Source organism: Glycine max, chromosome 20 (assembly GCF_000004515.6).
Source record: "Glycine max cultivar Williams 82 chromosome 20, Glycine_max_v4.0, whole genome shotgun sequence".
Taxonomy (NCBI): domain Eukaryota; kingdom Viridiplantae; phylum Streptophyta; class Magnoliopsida; order Fabales; family Fabaceae; genus Glycine; species Glycine max.
The window spans coordinates 14,630,275-14,649,361 of record NC_038256.2 but is presented as its reverse complement, the minus strand read 5'-3'; the positions used below and the strand labels follow the sequence as shown (position 1 = coordinate 14,649,361).

Below are 19,087 nucleotides of genomic sequence, written 5' to 3'. Positions count from 1 at the left end.
CTGCCCTATAAAGCCCCTCAAAATTTTGCTTTGGTCGTGTTCTTCCTTTCTGGCCTTCTTGGTTTCTCATTCCAAGGCTTCATCGGTGGCCATATTGACATCCCTTAGTTCATCATACTCTTTTCAGACTTTGATGGCTATGGACTTGAACTTCTCTTCAACTACCCAGGCTCTTTCAAGCTCTGCCTTTAGGGCTTGTACCTCATCACTTTCTTCCGAAGCTTTAACCTCATCGTCTCTCACAGTCTTTAGATTTGGGAGCCAATCCAGTCCTTGTGTTCGGACTCTCAGCCACTTATGATAGCCGCCGATGCTCCCATTACTGCTTCCCCTAAGCTCTCTGTCCTTTCTTCACACCGCATCACATGCCTTGTGAACTCCTTCGAGTACCCTCGCATTGGGGTCACTGAAACCCCGTGCGATGAAAGGCATGATGCTTTCGTCTGATGGCACTCCTCTCATGGGACATCCTTCGCATGAAGATAGAATCCTGATTCTTCCTTCCTTCTAGCGAGGGAACATATTAATAGACGCCCCTCCATGCTAGCCAAGAGTTGGTCCCAATTCGCCTTTCCTTTTTGGACGCACGAGCGGTGACCTTGTAACGGATAGACGGGCCTACCTTCTTGGAGAAAAAGGTGTGAAACCAGCCACACATAGAGAGCCAGTGCACAACAAACAATTCTTGCGCTGCTCTTTTCACATCCCCGGTCGAACGTGTCATACATGGCCAAAATGGCGACGACCGGGCTTTCCTTGCCATGATGAAAGGCGAGGAAAGCGTCAATCGCTGCTAGGTCCACTAACCCTTCCATATTCGGAAAGAGGACAACTCCAAAGATCAAAAGCGCCAAGATGTCAATAAAAGAAAGCCCATTCGCCTTGATTTGCCAAGGCCTTTGCCCTTTCCTCCAAACACTTCCTTGGTACTCCGACTACTCCATTTCTGTTTTGCTTTACACGGTCCAACTCTTGTGCTGAGATTTTCACTACCTTGGCAACTCTTGTCGTTGAGGGATAGAACCCAGAGAAAAGATATGGCTTCCTTCCCCCCAGTGGGCATCCCAGGATTTCTTCAAACTCTTTCACAGTTGGCACTAGCTGGAAGTCCTCGAATGTGAAGCACCTTTAGGGGCTGGTCATAATACTGGGAAAGGGATGCAATCGGTTCCATGGAGACTTCTACCCTAGCTAGGTCCCAAATCTTACCATAGACTTTGCGGAAGGCTTGCCGTTGAAGTTGACCCATTAATTGCCCCAACTCTCGTAAACTAGTGATCCCTAGGCTCTTGACCTTGACTGGATAAAACCTCTTTTTCAGTGAAGGCTTTTGACTTGATCCCATGTTTAACTAAAGTGAAATAAAATCTAGTGCGAATCAAAACTCCGACATCTATCATGGGTGGAATGGATGAATGCATGAAGAAATGCATATGACACAGATGTAATTTAAGAATGCGGGAGCCCGAGAAACTGTCTCCTTCTTGGATACAACGTTTGGGCAGCATGGCAAACAACGTATGTATTTAAGAAGGTGACACAGACTCTCCGTTGGTTTGTTTAAGGAGGGGATTAAGACGGACCCCACGCATGATGCATATGCGAGAGGTACAATACGGAGATGTACATAGTACGACAATATTTACAAACAAATATAAGCAATAAGGGTACATGACACTTTATGCATGGCAGTGTGAAAAATGGCACGCAACGTGTTTGCTCCATGCCCCTATTTAAGGGACCTATAAGGGAAAGAGCTAACTAGGCTTTTAGTAATAATCCCCAAGGTAGTCATATCTCTCTTGATGGTTTCTAGAGGTATCATCCCCTTCGAAGAACATATTGCAGCAGTAGGGACTACTAGCAACAATAAGTTTTCAAAGAGAAAAGCTCTAGATGAGGGTTCACTGTAATCAAGCAAGTCGGAGACCTAGCATGATCACATATTCACCTCCACTCCTTATGTTCCCATGAACCCGGGTATAGGGCCCTTTTTTCACTCACAGTGTGTGCAAATAGTGTTGGTGTTTGTGTGCATCAAATGAATAAATATTTACCTCATGCATACATTTTAAAACGCACTAAAAGCAACAAAGAGTTTATATACACAAGTACATAATGAAGGAAAACAACAAAGGAGTAAGTCATGGTAAAGCATTTGCACAAGATTAAATGGCCTAACTCTCTAAAAATTGTCCCCAGCGGAGTCGCCAACTGTCGCAACCTACCCTTCGGCGGGAGGGCGACGCGAGACTCGCGGGATGCGTGTTCCACGAAAGGAATACGCGCGGAGTCGCCACCAACGTTTATTCGAGGAAAACGTCGGAAAAACCGGAAAAGACGCGATCTACGAACTTTTTAGTGAAAGGTTCGGGAGTTGTATTTACGCACGGGGAAGGTATTAGCACCCCACACGTCCGTCCCAAGGGACGGCAGCCTTTAATCGAATGTGCAAACATGACTTTGATTTTTATGTTCCCTTTTATGTTCTTATATCCTTTATACCCTTTTTATATTTTTTCTTTTTTTGTGGTCGACAAGGGTGTTTCCCTTTGCTCCTACGTATTCCTCAATTTGGGATGAGAAAATCAGACCTACGTAGTTCTTTCTTATCAAGTGATTCTTTTTACTTAAGAGGTGATCATTTTAAGGCGTTGGACCTTGAAAATGATCCATTTTACTTAGTGAGAAATTGAAATGACAAACTTCAAAAGTCTATTTTTGTGGACGAGCTTGACTACGCGAGTTGATTTTAGCCTTAGTTTCACTTTAGTTATTAATCAATTCGATTAAGAATGAGAAATCCCAAAGAGAAAACGTCCGATTGATTTTCCGCTTTATTTTACTAAAAAGATGTTTTTTTTATTATTATATTATTTTTTACCTCTTTTTGATTTCCAACGTGGTTACGGCACGACCGAACGGTCGGAATTCATTTTAACCGAAGTTAACGGATAATACAATTCAAACGTTCGGTGGAAATTGATTTTATTTTTAAGTTAAGCGAGAAATGACTTAAGTAAAATGGCTTAAGCACGTCAACAGGGGGTATAAAAAGTAAACAAAACGAGAATAAAAATGCACGAAACACAATGTGGACCACCATGGGTGCATAGAATGAATCGAAAAGCTTGGTTCGAGGTACTTACCCGTTGAAGATCGAAGAACGATGAAGAACGAATGAAGAACGTCGAAGAACGGTTGAAACCTTTGCGAAATTCCTCACGGAAAACGTTACGGAAACGTTTCGGAAGCGCCTCGGCTTAGATTTTCTTCACGGAAACAATTTTTCCAAGCAAATTCGAAAGAGAGAGAAGTGCCTAAGGGGCTGAACCCCTTCCTTCTTCATTTCCTCCCCTATTTATAGCAAAATAGGGGAGGTGGTTGCCGCCCAGCTCGCCCAGGCGAGCCAGGTTGCTTCCTCCAGAAGCAACAGCCTTCTGGAGGAATATTCTGGAGGGCCCAAGTGGGCCTGGGTGCTATTTGCACCCCCATTTTTACTAAGTACACCCCCTCTGCTGTTTTTTTTTGTGATTCTTTTTTCGTAAAGTTACGGAAACTTACGAATTTCGTAACGATACTTGTTTTCTTTCCGTAATGTTACGGAACCTTGCGGATTACATAATCATCCCCCCTTTTGACTTACGGAATGTTACGGAACCTCACTTAATTATGCAACGATGCTTCCATTTGATTTCCGGTGTGTCACGGAAACTTACGGATTGTGCATCAATATTTTTTTGGTTTTTCGGCATGTCCTGGAATTTCATAAATTGCCTAATGATGGGTGCCAAGCACCTCACAAGGACCAAAGAATGGTCGCATGTCATCAAGCAAAGGTCCCCGGACGAAATTAGGGTATGACAATAGTTAACCATGCATTAGGTACCATGTTCACATGATTTTCAATCATTTTTTAAGAGAAATGAGTGTATAATCCCAACATGGTTGGTTTATAGCCATCATCATGGTACCTAACACATGTAACTAAGAATGTGGTGTAAACTTTCATGCTTTATTGTGCCTTTCTTTTGTTCCTTTTTTGTTTTTGTTTTTGTTTTTTCTTTTGCATAGGAAAATGCAAGGATCATGCATGAGTGAACGTAGCGTGCGAATTGTGAAAATAAAATTATGTAGTTGGCAGAACAAAAGAATGCTAAATGAAGATGTATGATGATGCAATGACTCATGCAAGTGCAATGCATGAATATGATAAATGATCAATGCAGGAATGATATGTCCATTATGATGCCATGAAGAGATGCATGATGCAATCAAGGAACATGCCAGAGTGAGTTTACTATGTGCCCCCTAATTCAGGAACCTAATGGAAAGGATCCAAAAGTCCACTTCTAGTGATAACTCCCAAGGGTGGTTTCATGTAACTTTACTGGCTTCTAGAGATATCATCCTCTTAGGTAATACATTGTGGCGATAGGGACTATCAGCAACAATGTATCACCAAAAGAGGAAACTCTAGATGAGACTTCACTGTTATCAAGCGAGTCAGAGACCCAGCATGACCATAGATCGACCTTCACTCCTTATGGCTCACATAGACCCGGGTATAGGGCCTAATATCTCAATGTGTGTGCGAGGTATAGGTGCCATGTATACTTAGAAAAAATTATTTCTAACTATGAATATAATCGATAGACAAACACACACCAAACACAACAACATAGCAAAGGTTATATACAAATATGGAAAAAACAAAAGATAAAAGGGAAAAGGGAACATAAATAAAGAATTCATGATAAAAAACATTGCACTCTGACGGAATGGCCTAACTCTCTAATAGTCCCCAGTGGAGTCACCAACTGTCGCAACCTACCCTTCGACGGGAGGGCGAGGCGAGATAAAAAAGAAAGGTGCGTCTTCTCATGAAGAAAATGCGTGGGAGTCGCCACCAACGTTTATTCGAGGAAAATGTTAGAAAAACCAAAACGAGGTCTGCAGATTTTGAAAATAAGGGTTCGGGAGTTGTTTACGCATGCGGAAGGTATTAGCACCCTGCGCGCCCGTCACAAGGGACGACAGCCTTTGATTGAGTGTATGCAACATGACTTCAAAATTATTTATTTTCCCTTTTTATATTTTTTTTGCTTTTTTATCACAAGGAAGTGCAAATGATATGTGGAACAAGATGTCCCAAGAGATTATTAAAGTGGCTAAAGAGACGTTGGGTGAATCTAGAGGTTTTGGACCTAGGGGTAAAGAATCGTGGTGGTGGAATGAAAATGTTCAGAGCAAAGTTAGAGTAAAAAAGGAGTGTTTCAAGGAGTGGTCTAGGTGTAGAAATTCTGAAACTTGGGATAAGTATAAGATAGCTAGAAATGAAACCAAAAAGGCGGTGAGTGAGGCAAGAGCCCAAGCTTTTGACGGACTATACCAAGCTCTAGGAACCAGGGACGGAGAAAGATCTATATATAGGCTTGCTAAGGGTAGAGAGAGGAAGACTAGAGATTTGGATCAAGTAAAGTGTGTTAAGGATGAAGAAGGCAAAGTCTTAGTGCATGAAAAAGATATCAAGGAAAGGTGGAAGGCGTATTTCCACAACTTATTTAATGATGAATATGGATATGACTCTAGCAGTCTAGACACAAGAGAAGAGGACCGGAACTATAAGTACTATCGTCGGATTCAGAAACAGGAAGTAAAGGAAGCGTTGAAAAGAATGAGTAATGGTAAGGCGGTGGGGCCAGACAACATACCTATTGAAGTGTGGAAAACTCTTGGAGATAGAGGTCTTGAGTGGCTCACCGAACTCTTTAACGAAATTATGAGGTCAAAACGCATGCCGGAGGAATGGAGGAGAAACACGTTAGTGCCAATCTATAAGAACAAGGGGGATATACAAAATTGTGCAAATTATAGGGGAATCAAGCTCATGAGTCATACCATGAAATTATGGGAAAGAGTGATCGAACGTAGATTAAGAAAGGAGACTCAAGTTACTGAGAATCAATTTGGTTTCATGCCGGGAAGGTCGACCATGGAAGCGATTTATTTATTACGGCGGGTGATGGAGCAATATCGCATGGCCCAACAAGACTTGCACTTGATTTTTATTGACTTGGAGAAAGCGTATGATAGAGTGCCTAGAGAGATTTTGTGGAAAGCTCTAGAGAAGAAAGGGGTTAGGGTTGCATATATTCGAGCTATCCAAGATATGTATGATAGGGTATCGACTAGTGTTAGGACACAGGATGGAGAGTCAGACGATTTTCCCATCACAATTGGTTTACATCAAGGGTCAACCCTTAGCCCCTACCTTTTTACCTTAATTCTGGATGTCCTCACGGAACAAATCCAAGAGATAGCGCCGAGATGCATGCTTTTTGCAGATGACATAGTCCTCCTTGGAGAGTCGAGGGAGGAGTTGAATGAGAGGTTGGAAACTTGGAGACGAGCTCTAGAAACACATGGCTTTCGCCTAAGCAGAAGCAAATCGGAGTATATGGAATGTAAGTTCAACAAAAGAAGGAGGGTTTCTAACTCAGAGGTGAAAATAGGAGACCATATTATCCCTCAAGTCACACGGTTTAAATATCTTGGGTCTGTAATACAGGATGATGGGGAAATTGAAGGGGATGTGAATCATCGCATTCAAGCAGGATGGATGAAATGGAGAAAAGCATCGGGGGTGTTATGTGATGCAAAGGTACCGATCAAGCTAAAGGGAAAGTTTTATCGGACTGCGGTAAGACCGGCGATTTTGTACGGAACAGAATGTTGGGCGGTCAAGAGCCAACATGAGAATAAAGTAGGTGTAGCGGAGATGAGGATGTTGCGGTGGATGTGTGGTAAGACTCGACAGGATAAAATTAGAAACGAAGCTATTAGAGAGAGGGTTGGAGTAGCGCCTATTGTAGAGAAGATGGTGGAAAATAGACTTAGGTGGTTTGGGCATGTAGAGAGAAGACCGGTAGACTCTGTAGTGAGGAGAGTAGACCAGATGGAGAGAAGACAAACAATTCGAGGCAGAGGAAGACCTAAAAAGACTATAAGAGAGGTTATCAAAAAGGATCTCAAAATTAATGGTTTGGATAGAAGTATGGTACTTGATAGAACGTTATGGCGGAAGTTGATCCATGTAGCCGACCCCACCTAGTGGGATAAGGCGTTGTTGTTGTTGTTGTTGTTGTATATTTTTTTTGCTTTTTTGGGGTCAACAAGGGTACTGCCCTTGATCCTATGTATCCTCAGGTGCGATGAGAAATTCATATCTACATAGTTCTTTAAGTCTGAAAGTTTGTGTGTTAAATTGATTTTATGTTTTTGAAAGATTGATTTTAGTTGCGAACAAAAAAAGTCATTTAAGTTGTTGGACCTTGAAACGATGTTTTAAATTTGAAAAGTGGAGAGAATCGTCAAGGCTTTGGACCTTGAAACGATATTCAAAGTTTGAAAAGCGGAGATAATCATTAAGGCGTTGGACCTTGAAACGATCTCAAGTGATATTTGATAAAAATAAGTTAGTTATGAGTGGGTTTCATCTTGGCTTTATTCATTAACTTTCATTCACTTTGAAAAGATGATTTACGATACTAATGACCGGTTGAAATTTACTTTACAAGAAGAAAAGAGATTACTGATGGTAGAAGAATGAGATGAAGATGCACAAAGCAACAAAGAGGACCCCTAAGGGTGCATATATCGTATCCAAATCCTTAAAAAAAAATCTAACCGGATGATGAACGAAGAACACCGAACGAAGAATGATGTAGAAGTCGATTATGGTCGCAATTCTGTAGCACCTCAGCCTTGTTTTTCTCTTCTTTCTTCTTCTTCTCTTTAATTTCTCTCCAATTTCTCTTAACAATGAAGGTCCAACCCCTTCCTCAGCCTCCCTCATGCCTATTTATAAGAAATGAGAGCACTTGTTGGTCTTGCAACTCACCCAATTGAGCTGATGCTTCACTCCAAAGTAACCTTTCTCACCCAAGTGAGTTGGTTACTTTGCCCCTAAGCTATTTGGGGGCCTAGGCGAGCCAGGACCCAGAAAAATGCCTGAAATGACCTTTTTGCCCAGGCCCTTGGGTATTTTTCACATCCTTGACCAAAACATTGAATGATATGCACGGTAACTGGTGTTGAACAGCTCAATTTGGCTAGCGAGAATCAAAATATCCATGAATGATATGTAAAAGCAAAGCTTCAAGAAGATTTTGATGATGCCAATAGTCAAGCATATCCAAGACCAACTCAAGAAGATTTTAATTTCAAGAAAAATTTGTCTTCATGGATAATTCAAGTAAACATCAAGCAATCAAAGATATTCAAGTAAGATTGATTAGGTAGATTTAAAAGTTAGATTTGAAAGCACAAAGATTTGGCCAAGTTACTTTCCTTTCAAAACAAATGATTTTAAAGTTTCCTCTCTGGTAATCGATTACCAGAGACTGTAATCCATTACTAGAAGTACAAAAGCTTTCTGAAAATCATTTCAAACAATTTTCAAAGGTTTTCAAAATGTGTAATCGATTACCAACATATTGTAATCGATTACCAAAAGCTTAAAACATTTAAAAATGCCTTCAAAAGATTTTAAAAAGATTTTTTAAACATGTAATCGATTACCAGTGCTTGAAAAACATTTTAAAAGATTTTTGAAACCTTGTAATTGATTACACAAATATTGTAATCGATTACCAGTGACTCTGAACGTTGGAAATTCAAATTTTAAATTGAGAGTCACAACTGTTCAAGAAAAATAACTGTGTAATTGATTACACCAAGATTGTAATCGATTACCAATGAGTAGTTTCAAAAAATATTCCCAACAGTCACATCTTTTCATTTGAATTTTGTCCAAAATGTTTTATCCTCTCAAAATATTATGAGATTTTTGCTTGTGCAAAATGTCTTATCCTCTCAAAAGATGATGAGAGTTTTTCATTTCCCAAAATGTCTTATCCTCTCAAAAAATTAAGATAGTTTTTCATTGCCCAAAAAGTCTTATCCTCTCAAATGATTAAGAGAGTTTTTCACTGAGTTCAAAGTTCTTATCCTCTCAAATACAAATCATCTTATCTTCAAATAATTCCTTGGCCAAACACTTGTGAAATTCAATAAGGAATTGAGTGTTTCATTGTAAACATCTATCTCTTTCAAGAGAGATAATCTTCTTCTCCCTCTCTTTCGAATCAAAGGGCTAAGAGATTGAGAGTCTCTTGTTGTAAGGCATCTGAACACAAAGGAAGGGATGTCCTTGTGTGTTTCAGAAGTTGTAAAGGATTTACGAGATAGTGGAACTCCCAAGCGGGTTTCTTGAGGACTGGACATAGGCAACAGACTTTGCCGAACCAGTATAAAAACTGTGTTTGCACTTTCTCTTCCCTTAAACTATTTTATTTATTGTTGCTTAACATTTACATTCAGATTGTTTAATTTGAATCATCATTTAGAAATTCATCTTTAAGGGAACTTGGAACTTGCATTAAAAACTGTATAGAAATTTTAATTGGGGAATAGTTTGTAAAATCTTAATTCAACCCCCCTTCTTAAGATTTCTGAGGCCACATGTCTAACATGATAGTCCCAAGATGAAATTAGGGTATGACAAATATTAAACTACAAATGCTCAATCAGTGGTGATATAAATCAAACGTACGCTCCATTTAAGAGGAGGTGTGACTCTTTAGTGGCTGGCGGGAGCTGAAATGACGCTTGCACCACGATGCTGCCCCCCTAACCCACGCACCATGTCTCCAGTATGTGCCTACTCCTTAGGTGACACGTATGTAAGAGTAACATGCATGCGTTGCACTCGCCCACAGTTGAAGACAAATAAAACACTTGTCTTTTAGGTGTTCTTCGACGGTTAAAAAAATTGCAAAATTGTCAAATACAGGGATTCCACTTACTTGACACGTCTGACTTTTTCTGCAAAATGAAAAGTTTGTCTACCTTGCTCCTACGTATCCTTAGGTGCGATGAGAAATTCAAACCTACGTAGTTCTTTAAGTCTGGAAGTTTGTGTGTTAAATTGATTTTATGTTTTTGAAAGATTTATTTTAATTGCGAAAAAATAGTCGTTTAAGGCGTTGGACCTTGAAACGATGTTTTAAATTTTGAAAAGCGGAGAGAATCGTTAAGGCGTTGGACCTTGAAACGATCTTTTAAATTTGAAAAGCGGAGAGAATCATTAAGGCGTTGGACCTTGAAATGATCTCAAGTGATACTTGGCAAAAAGAAGTTAGTTATGAGTTGGTTTTATCTTGGTTTTGTTTATTAACTTTCAATCTCTTTAAAGACAACTTTACAACACTAGTGATTGGTTAATATTGAACTTTACAAAGAAAAATGAGATCGCCGATGATAGATGGAAAAGATGAATGTGCACATAAGAACAAGGGGGATCCCTAAGGGTACATAGATCTCAATCCTCAAAAATAAAACTAATCGGCGGTCACACGAAGAACGCAGAACAAGAAACGAAGTAGGGAATGATCGTGGTCGTGATTCGGTAGCGCCTCGGCTTCGTTTCCTCTTCTTTCTTCTTCTTCTTCTTCTTTCTCTCTTCTCTCAATTCCCTCAATTTCTGACCTTGGAACCCCTTCCTCAGCTCCCCTTCACGCCTATTTATAGAAAAAAGGGGACTTGGGACCATGGCAGCTTGCCTAGACGAGCTAAGACTTACTCCTGAAGTAACTGGCTCGCCCAAGCGAGCTAGTTCCTTCAGCCTGAAGTCATCTGGGGGCCCAGGCGAGCCAAAAGCTAGCCTGGGCGAGCTAGGGTCCAAGAAACTTAATGAAAAGACCCTTTTGTCCCTCTTCTTTGGTATTTTTTGCATTACTGATCGAAACACTGAACGGTTCCTTGCTTTGCACTGGAATTGGCCTTCAACACCATAAGTCGACTGGCAATGATCAAAAGATCAACGAACGATAATCCCCGGACGAAATTAGGGTATGACAAGGTTTTTTGGCTGGAGAGGTTTTAATAAGGCACACCTGAGGAATGAAAGGAACTTGTACTCAAATGGTCAAATTGAATAAAATTCTCTCTCCCTTCAATTTTATAATTTTCCTTGTGTATATATTGACTTCACCAAGGCTTGTCAATTCCAAGGTTTACCCTTGGTGAGTCTTGTCAAACCCAAGGTCCACCCTTGGTGAGTCTCGTCAAACCCAAGGTCTGCCCTTGGTGAGCCTCAGTGATGGCATGTTCTAGATGGTATTTTGCATAGGTTACCAATCTTGCAAGCTTTCATGGGTCAAATCTCTTAAATAAAGAGTTGAATCAAGTGGTTTGGATTCCCAGGAATGATGGCTTTATGTCCTTGAAAACTACTAAAGCTTTTTGGAATCCTATCACTTAGCAACTTCCCATGGCCAAAGTGAATAGAATATCTCAATTGTCCAAAGACTATTGGGCACCAGTCTAAAAAATGTAGGAAATTCTAAAAAAAACAATATACTTGCAATATCACATGGAGAAGAACTTGATGGCGAATCAAGACCTGACTGAACTTGGTTTTAAGAAAAGTAATGTACAAACTTCTAAAGGGAAAATTATTGACATGATTGATAATCAAGACCAATGAACCCAAAAAATTAATAATGTATATTGATTTTGAGGTTGAATTTTGGAAGATTCCATGGTGAAGTTTGCTTTCATCATATAGACTTATGGAGACAAATAATGGAATGTATTTTATGAGGTATTTTAGGGGGAAAATCTAAAGGGGAGTGCACTAGCAACAAAAGGGGGAGGGGAAATTTGATCGATATAGGGTTTTTTCTTTTAAAAAAAAAAACAAAATATCACTTTGGGGTGGTCTTCAAATAATTTACTAAACTGGGTGATTCTTGCCATGCAGAAAATTGGTGGCATTAGTCAACTCAGCTTCACTTGGTGGCGCTACTCTAAAGAGTGTTACTAGTTTAAGTGTATAAACGATCTGGTGGCATCACCCTGGGTGGATTCACCCAATCAAACATGTTTTTCATCAAATGTGCTTCCCAATGAGCATGAAAGACTCCACTTGGTTGAAAAACATGTTTGAATGGGTGAAAATCACCAAGGTGATGACGTCAAGTCATTTACACACTTGAACTAGTGATACTCTTCAGAGTGACAAAATTGTATTAACAGGTGCCACAATTACTTACGTGAGATGAATCATCGGGTCTAATAAATTGTTTGTAGACTACTCCAAAGTAGTACTTAATTTGTTTTGAAAAAAACATTTTGGTCAAATTCCCAAAGGGGGAGTGGAATTAGCATTAGCCTTATTTTACATTTCTTCTAAATTATTTAAGAAATTGAATTGGGGGAAATATAATAAGACTCAATTATTACCGCTTGCCCAAAAGTTATGGATGCGAATTCTATGCAGCTGGGAAGTAAAACAAACATGATATGGACGCCAAGTCATCACTAACAATTCGCCAACGTGGGGTTAGGAGGTTGGACCGTTGAAGGCTTGAAGCTATAATTAATTTTTTTTAAGATATCATTTTGAGAATATATAATTAAATAAATTATTTTTAAATTTAATTTACAATTTTTACCATAATTTAAAAAAAACATGAATTAATATTTCTTTAATTTACAAATAAACTTAATATCAACATTTTGAGAAAAACAATATATATGTGAATTAATTATTTTTTAAAACACAAGTTTTAAATTAAAAAAATTAAAAAAATGAACTACTATTTATTAATATAAAAAATTAAGGAATTTAAAAATAAATTTAAAATTTTGGGAGAAACAATTTATCTATCAATTAATGATTTTTTTAAAATACAAATTAACGAAGTTATTTAAGCATAATTAGTTGGGGGCAATTTTATTCGTAATATTTGAAAATTAGCCTATTTCAATTAATATAGGACGGGTTTATAATATTTAAATTTTTATAAATTAACTTATTTTTATTTCTATGTTTTCATGGAAGGTTTTATAAAAAAAAATATCAAAATTTCTTTTTGAATGCATAATTTTTGTTATGATAGATGTATCCTCTTTATATATATATATATATATATATATATATATATATTTCCCATAATATTTTTTATTTTTTAAAATTATTTGTGTAATTGATTCATTAAATATATTTTTATTTTAAAACTGTTTTATTTTTCAAAAACATCATAAATGTTTGTTTTTCTAATTGCTTCATTCATTAATTTCATAATTACACTTAATTAATATTTTTATTTTTAATTTTTAGGAAATCTGTATTTGGGTGAAGAAAATTTTAGTGATATTTTTTATTATATATTTAATAAGGTATAGACATAAATAATTGATTATGAGATTGTGCCTGAACAATAATTGATTTGGTGGGTTTCTGTCTGCATGGTAGTATATGCTAAAATTAGTTGGTAGTTAAAAATTCAAAAATTAGTTGGTATTTAAAAGTTGAAAACTTAGTGTTTAATTAAATTAATGGTTAAATTAGTTAAAAAAATATAAAATGATATAAATAATATATTTAAAAAATAAAAAAATTAAATAAATATTTTAAAGATAAAAAGAAAATAAATAAAAAAAATTAAAAGTTAGTATTCTAAAAAAATTAAAAACTACTTAAAAAATTTATTTATTAAATCATCAAACAAATTTTTAAATTAATAAAAAATTATAAACCAATTAAAATAACAAACATAATCATATATCTAGGAATAACAATAACCGAGTTGGTGTGTTCTGTTTTCTGCAATTATGTTCACGTTTCTGAATGATTTTGGCTGGGATGGGGAAGTTTTGTCGTATATATGTACAGCAGGGTATTGGGTTTATCAATTATTTTCCTCGAAAGGTTTTGGTCGGATCAAACGTGTGGTTATAAATAAGGAAAAGTATATCCGCACTGTTATTATAGGGTGGCATATATATTTTCCTATTATAGGGTGGCATATATATTTTCCTGTTATGGGGTGTAAGGTGCTATTCGGATTCGACTGCAGCAAGGGGACACACCATATGCTTTTTTCCTCCTTTTATCTATAAAATATTCTCTTTTTTTTTTCTTTTATAAAAATAACTAGTCGGTAACCCGTGCGCATGCATGGGTCTTTTGTCTAAATAATTTTCGATGGAAGAATAAAAAGAAAGAGATTGTAAAAAGATAAAAAGAACTAACATTCATATTAAATAGTTGTAAATAGTAGAGTTGATCAATTGTCAAATTGTTTGAGTCATTTGATTAACCAAACTTCAAAGGTTGATATTCATGTGAATTTGAAACCCGTGCATACGTATGAGTCACTTGATTAAGGGACTTCAAAGGTTGATGTTTATGCGAATTTAAAACTTGTGTATACGCATGGATCACTTGATTAAGGAAACTTGATGTTCATGCAAAACAATTGTTTCAGATCACAAAATTAATAAACTATATTAAGATGAATCTCATAAGGCTTAAAGATAATAAACAAAATAAATTTTTAAAACTAAAAGGATTAAAAAGTAAAAAAAAAATATAATTAAATTGAGAATTGAAATTTCAAATAAGTAAAATAGTTTTTTTATAAATATATGACAGCATGTCAATTATAATATAAATTACTCCATATTTACATTTGTCAGGTCACTTAACAATTGTTAATTTACACTTAAATACTTGAATTTGAAGCACCTCAACAATGACCACACTATTTCCTCTAATTACCTGCAATAATAGAGAAAAATTAACAATTTCAAATCCATGTTCATGTTCTATTAACTGCACTGTCTTACCAACTTAAATTTAAAAGACAATGCAAAAGAATAGAACTCACCACCATTTCTATGGGATTTTTCTCATTGTCATTCACTTCACCACAAAAAAAAATTCAAGTGAAAAATGAGAGGAATCCTAATATTTTAAAATCCCGTGATTGTTCTGACCTATTCATGGTGGAGAGAAGGGATCAGAGAAGCGAACAAAAAAATATGATAATAGCATGACTGCAATTGTAAAGAAGAAAATGAAAGACGAATTAATAAGAATGAAGAAAGAAGACATAAATCCATAGCACAATAGCATGAAAATTGAAGTTGAAGTACCTCTCAAATAGCTTAAACCTTCCATAAAAAAATTTAAAAAATAATAATAATAATAAACATGCATAAAACAAAGTACAAAGAAAGAACCTTGTAAGCAAGAAAATCAGAAAGTGGAAAAAAGGGAAAAAATCAGTAAGGAAGAAAAAATATGAAACAAACAATAATAACTAAATAACAGTGATAATAATAATAATAATGATAATAGTAGTAATAATAATAATAATAATAATAATAATAATAATAATAATAATAATAATAACAACAACAACAACAAAATTAATTAATTAATTAATTAAATACAAAAAGAGAAAGTAAGAAAAATTTCTAATTTTCATTGCACTACTGACGTGATTTGTTTCCCGTGCGAATTTCAGTATTAAAGTTGGTATAGGAAACATCAATTATGGGCTGAGGAACCACAATAATAAGTGTTAGAAATCAAATACTTTTAATATATGTAGCTTCGTGAGTTTGGATGAAGCCCACATAGTCACTTTGATGACAGCAAATTGTAATAGGCTAGATGTGTGTTGTGGTGTTTGTCTTTGGTAAGCTCAGTCTTAAGAGGCATGTCAAAAGAAGATTTTATTTTCCTTTGGTAATCTTTCCACCGCCCCTTTTCTTTGTTAGTTCGTATGGGGAGATCTTCCCTGCTATCCTTTTAAACACACCAAACATCTTTGAAAGAGGAATCTCCTTGTCTCTCTCTGGCTCTGGGTGCTTTATAATTTATATTTTATCGTAGTCTATAACACTTTATTTAATTAAAGACCAAACCTTATTTTGTAATCATCAAAGCTCAGGAGAACACAAATATTTAACTTTGTGTATATCATTTACGTTGAATTATCTATGTAGCCTTATGCTCGTAATTTTTTAATTTGCAAATGCTTTGGCCAGTTCTTTTGTGGCATGAAGTTTTGTAATATGGAAGATGATATAACCAACAAAGTTTTATTTCAAGCAGGCAAGACCAGAGACAGTGAAGAAGGTGTGTGACATAGTCAAGAAGCAATTGACACTTCCAGAGGAATCCGTTGTTATAGGCCAGTCTAAATTTTAAGCATGAGTACATCAGTAATTCAATATTAATATATAGTGATAAATAATACAAATAATTAGTAAAATAAATATATTAAAAAAATAATTCTGCACAAAAAAAAAACTTCTAAATATATATTTTTTTATGAAAAGGTTAATTGCTACATTTGATTCCTAGTTTTAAGTATTTATTACATTTCACTACATGCTTTTTTATTTCCTTTATACACAATCAAATAAGAAGAAAAAAAAATAACTTTCTTTTCATTTTCTCTCCTACCAAAAAATCATCTGAGTTTTCACTCTTTATCTTTCTTTTTCCTTGCACTTTTCTCTCCCAAACTAAGCATAACCTTAAAGTAAACCACTAATTCTCCTGAGACGGATGACCACAGCCGGTACATGCGTAGAAAGTAGTTTGTCCTTTGTCTGTTGATCTCATCTGAAATTAGAATGATTAAAATAAATAAATTTAGACTGTTAAATAAGAGCTTCAAATTGAATTGGCAAATCTACATTAAAGATACCTGTCTAGTATAATAGGTAGCTTCCCCATGGCCACATTTTTCACATTTCTTGCTGACCTGTCAAAAAACAATAACATTTAAACATACAAAAATCTGCTAAAAAACTACTAAGTATTGCAGGATGCATCACCTTAGAATATTCCATCACCGTATGTTCCTCAATTATTTCCATTTCAAGCTCTCTTCTGATATCCTACCAAGCACAGGATAACATAAGGAACAATTGCCAATACTCAACATAAAATGAAATATGTTCATGGTTACGATGAAAAAGTCATAATACTTAAATCCAATTTGGTAGTGTGTGGATCCAAAATCACTGCCATAAGAAAGCTTTTCTATAATATCAAAGTAATGGTATGATGAACTCAAGAGTCTTTTTCCTCCACTGAGTCCAATAACTACAACAGTAGCCATTATATCCTTCCTAGCCACTATGTACGATCACCATCAATTTTGCCTATTATAACAATGATCCTTCTGATAAACCAAAGAATATAAAAATATTAATTATTGTAATAATATAAATAATGAATTATTCAAGATTTCCTTTATAAAGAAGATTAATAATATACCTTATTTCCTTATTTACATTCAATCATTTTTTTTGTTGTTTTGGGGATTTGGCAAAATATATCATAATATAGAAGGAAGCAAAGATGCAAGAGGGACACATTATTTTTAATTCAGGTGCGGAGAGAAGAGTAAATGAAAGAAATTAGATATCATTCAAACTACCAGTGAGAGTTAGAAAGAGCATACTCTGGACTCTAAATTCATTAGAACTGCAGACTTCGTGGATACCTTGGCACGGTCAAGCTGTACCTGTGTAACTACCATTGCAGGAAGCCTATATTTAATTTGGCACATATCAGGATTCACAGCAAGAGACAAAAAGCAACACAGATCAAACGTTGTCCTAGTGATGCACTTGTTATTAATTCTCTGGCTGCTAAATCCATAGCTTTTGCCACAAAATCAGAGCCCTATATTGATCCATAAGAAAAAGCACTAAATTTTGATATATAAAGCAGTAACTACTATTGTAAAAAATTCCAAAGAGCCTAAAAGGAGGAAAAAGAAAGAGAAAGTTGTCATGGTTACACGGTATCCATATAGCAAGAGTTGATCAATTATTATATAGTTGTAATTCTTCCCTAATTCAGGGAAACCATTTGAGTCATCAGCATTAAACCACATCTAAGAAGAGCCTACAGATGCAATTTTTACCTCCCCTTTGCTAATCACGACTGATTCCTTTGCTCATTTTTCCAAGAATTCTTGACAACCTCAGCCGACATATCATCGGAATCCCCACCTGGCTTTGCATGTTAACACTGGCTGCTCAAGGCAACCAATTCGACATATTAAAGCCTGCAACAATACATTAATATTATCAGCCAATATGTGTGCATGATTTAGGAAAAAAAAATGAGAAAATAGAGCAAGTCAAAGAATGTGTTTAAAAGAATTGAGAAATATCAGTAAAGTACTAAGCAATTTCTTTAACTATATATCAACGTTCCAACAAAAATACTTGTATGCATCAAAAACCCTAGGTTCGCCGAGGTAAATGTATAAAAAATGGACAAATTTTAGCGGATGGCGAGGAGTTATTTTTCAAAAGAATGAAACAGGTACATACATTATAATTTTTTATATCAAGAGATGCAATTTAAACATTTTTTTAATTAAATACAAAATACTGACTAAAAGAATGAAACAGGGAAGCAAAAGTTTACAGCCTCATCAAATAAAAATGAACAATAAGAACAATGGATATATTATGAAATGATAGAAGTTCTTTTTTAATGTAAAAATACATCCCAAGGTGTGTAACCCTCAGCTGCACCCACCATATCAAAATCAAAATCAAAAATTCAAACAAAACTTTAAATGAATAAGAACAAATTAACAATACCCCACATTATCTTCATAGTATATGCCACGAAAACTAATTAGCAATACACCACATCATTTTTAGCATCAATAATGCAAGAAAGAGATCAATGCTCTTAACCATCAAGTCTCTCGGGAGGCTAACAATGGTTGGCAGAACACACAAAAGTAAAATGTGATTGGCTTTCTCATTTGTCTCTTTACTGATGCCATTTTCCCTAAAGAATGCTTATCCACACCAGTGCTGTTTATCCACATCCTAAGCCAAACTTAAAAGAAGGACAATGATTTAGGTGCATTAGTTACTCGAACCCATTAAAACAAGTCAACCAATCAAAATAAAATAAAGTGTGCTTCTTTTCTACTGCTTGAGAAGCAAAATGTTAAAAATAATTGCCCAAAGAATTTCCTTCATATGTTATAAACTTAAAATAGATATTAGAGACTATTTAATTTCAAAGTTCACTCGATCATTATAACAAAAAAAAGGACATCCAACTACATAATAATAATAATAATAATAATAATAATAATAATAATAATAATAATAATAATAATAATAGCTTCTAAAACAGTCTCTATAAAAACTCACATTTTTCAAAATCTTAAAA

At 35.7% G+C, this 19,087-nt stretch overlaps 1 protein-coding gene across 2 annotated transcripts; it reads right to left on the bottom strand.

Annotated features, from left to right (window-relative positions):
* Positions 1–15,910: 15,910 nt before the first annotated feature.
* LOC100784235 (DNA-directed RNA polymerase I subunit RPA12-like) lies at positions 15,911–17,940 on the bottom strand. 2 transcript variants are annotated; one of them, XM_026127436.2, is made up of 5 exons: positions 17,808–17,940; positions 17,340–17,427; positions 16,708–16,770; positions 16,578–16,634; positions 15,911–16,492 (listed from the first exon to the last, which is right to left on the bottom strand). In XM_026127436.2, exons 2-5 carry the CDS (start codon positions 17,415–17,417, stop codon positions 16,418–16,420), a joined length of 273 nt encoding a protein of 90 aa, XP_025983221.1. In that variant the 5' UTR covers positions 17,418–17,427; positions 17,808–17,940; the 3' UTR covers positions 15,911–16,417. The 2 variants fall into 2 exon arrangements, with proteins under 2 accessions (XP_025983221.1, XP_014627883.1); XM_014772397.3 differs by having other exon boundaries at positions 17,340–17,935.
* Between the last annotated feature and the right edge of the window lie 1,147 nt (positions 17,941–19,087).

What these genes read in the sequence shown, in the direction of transcription:
- LOC100784235 (XM_014772397.3), bottom strand. Translation starts at nt 17,447, where the DNA reads ATGTGCCAAATTAAATATAGGCTTCCTGCAATGGTAGTTACACAGGTA. An exon ending in TAATGAATTTAGAGTCCAGA is followed by an intron (nt 16,771 to 17,339) that starts GTATGCTCTTTC and finishes TGTGCTTGGTAG; the next exon opens with GATATCAGAAGAGAGCTTGA. An exon ending in CGGTGATGGAATATTCTAAG is followed by an intron (nt 16,635 to 16,707) that starts GTGATGCATCCT and finishes GTTTTTTGACAG; the next exon opens with GTCAGCAAGAAATGTGAAAA.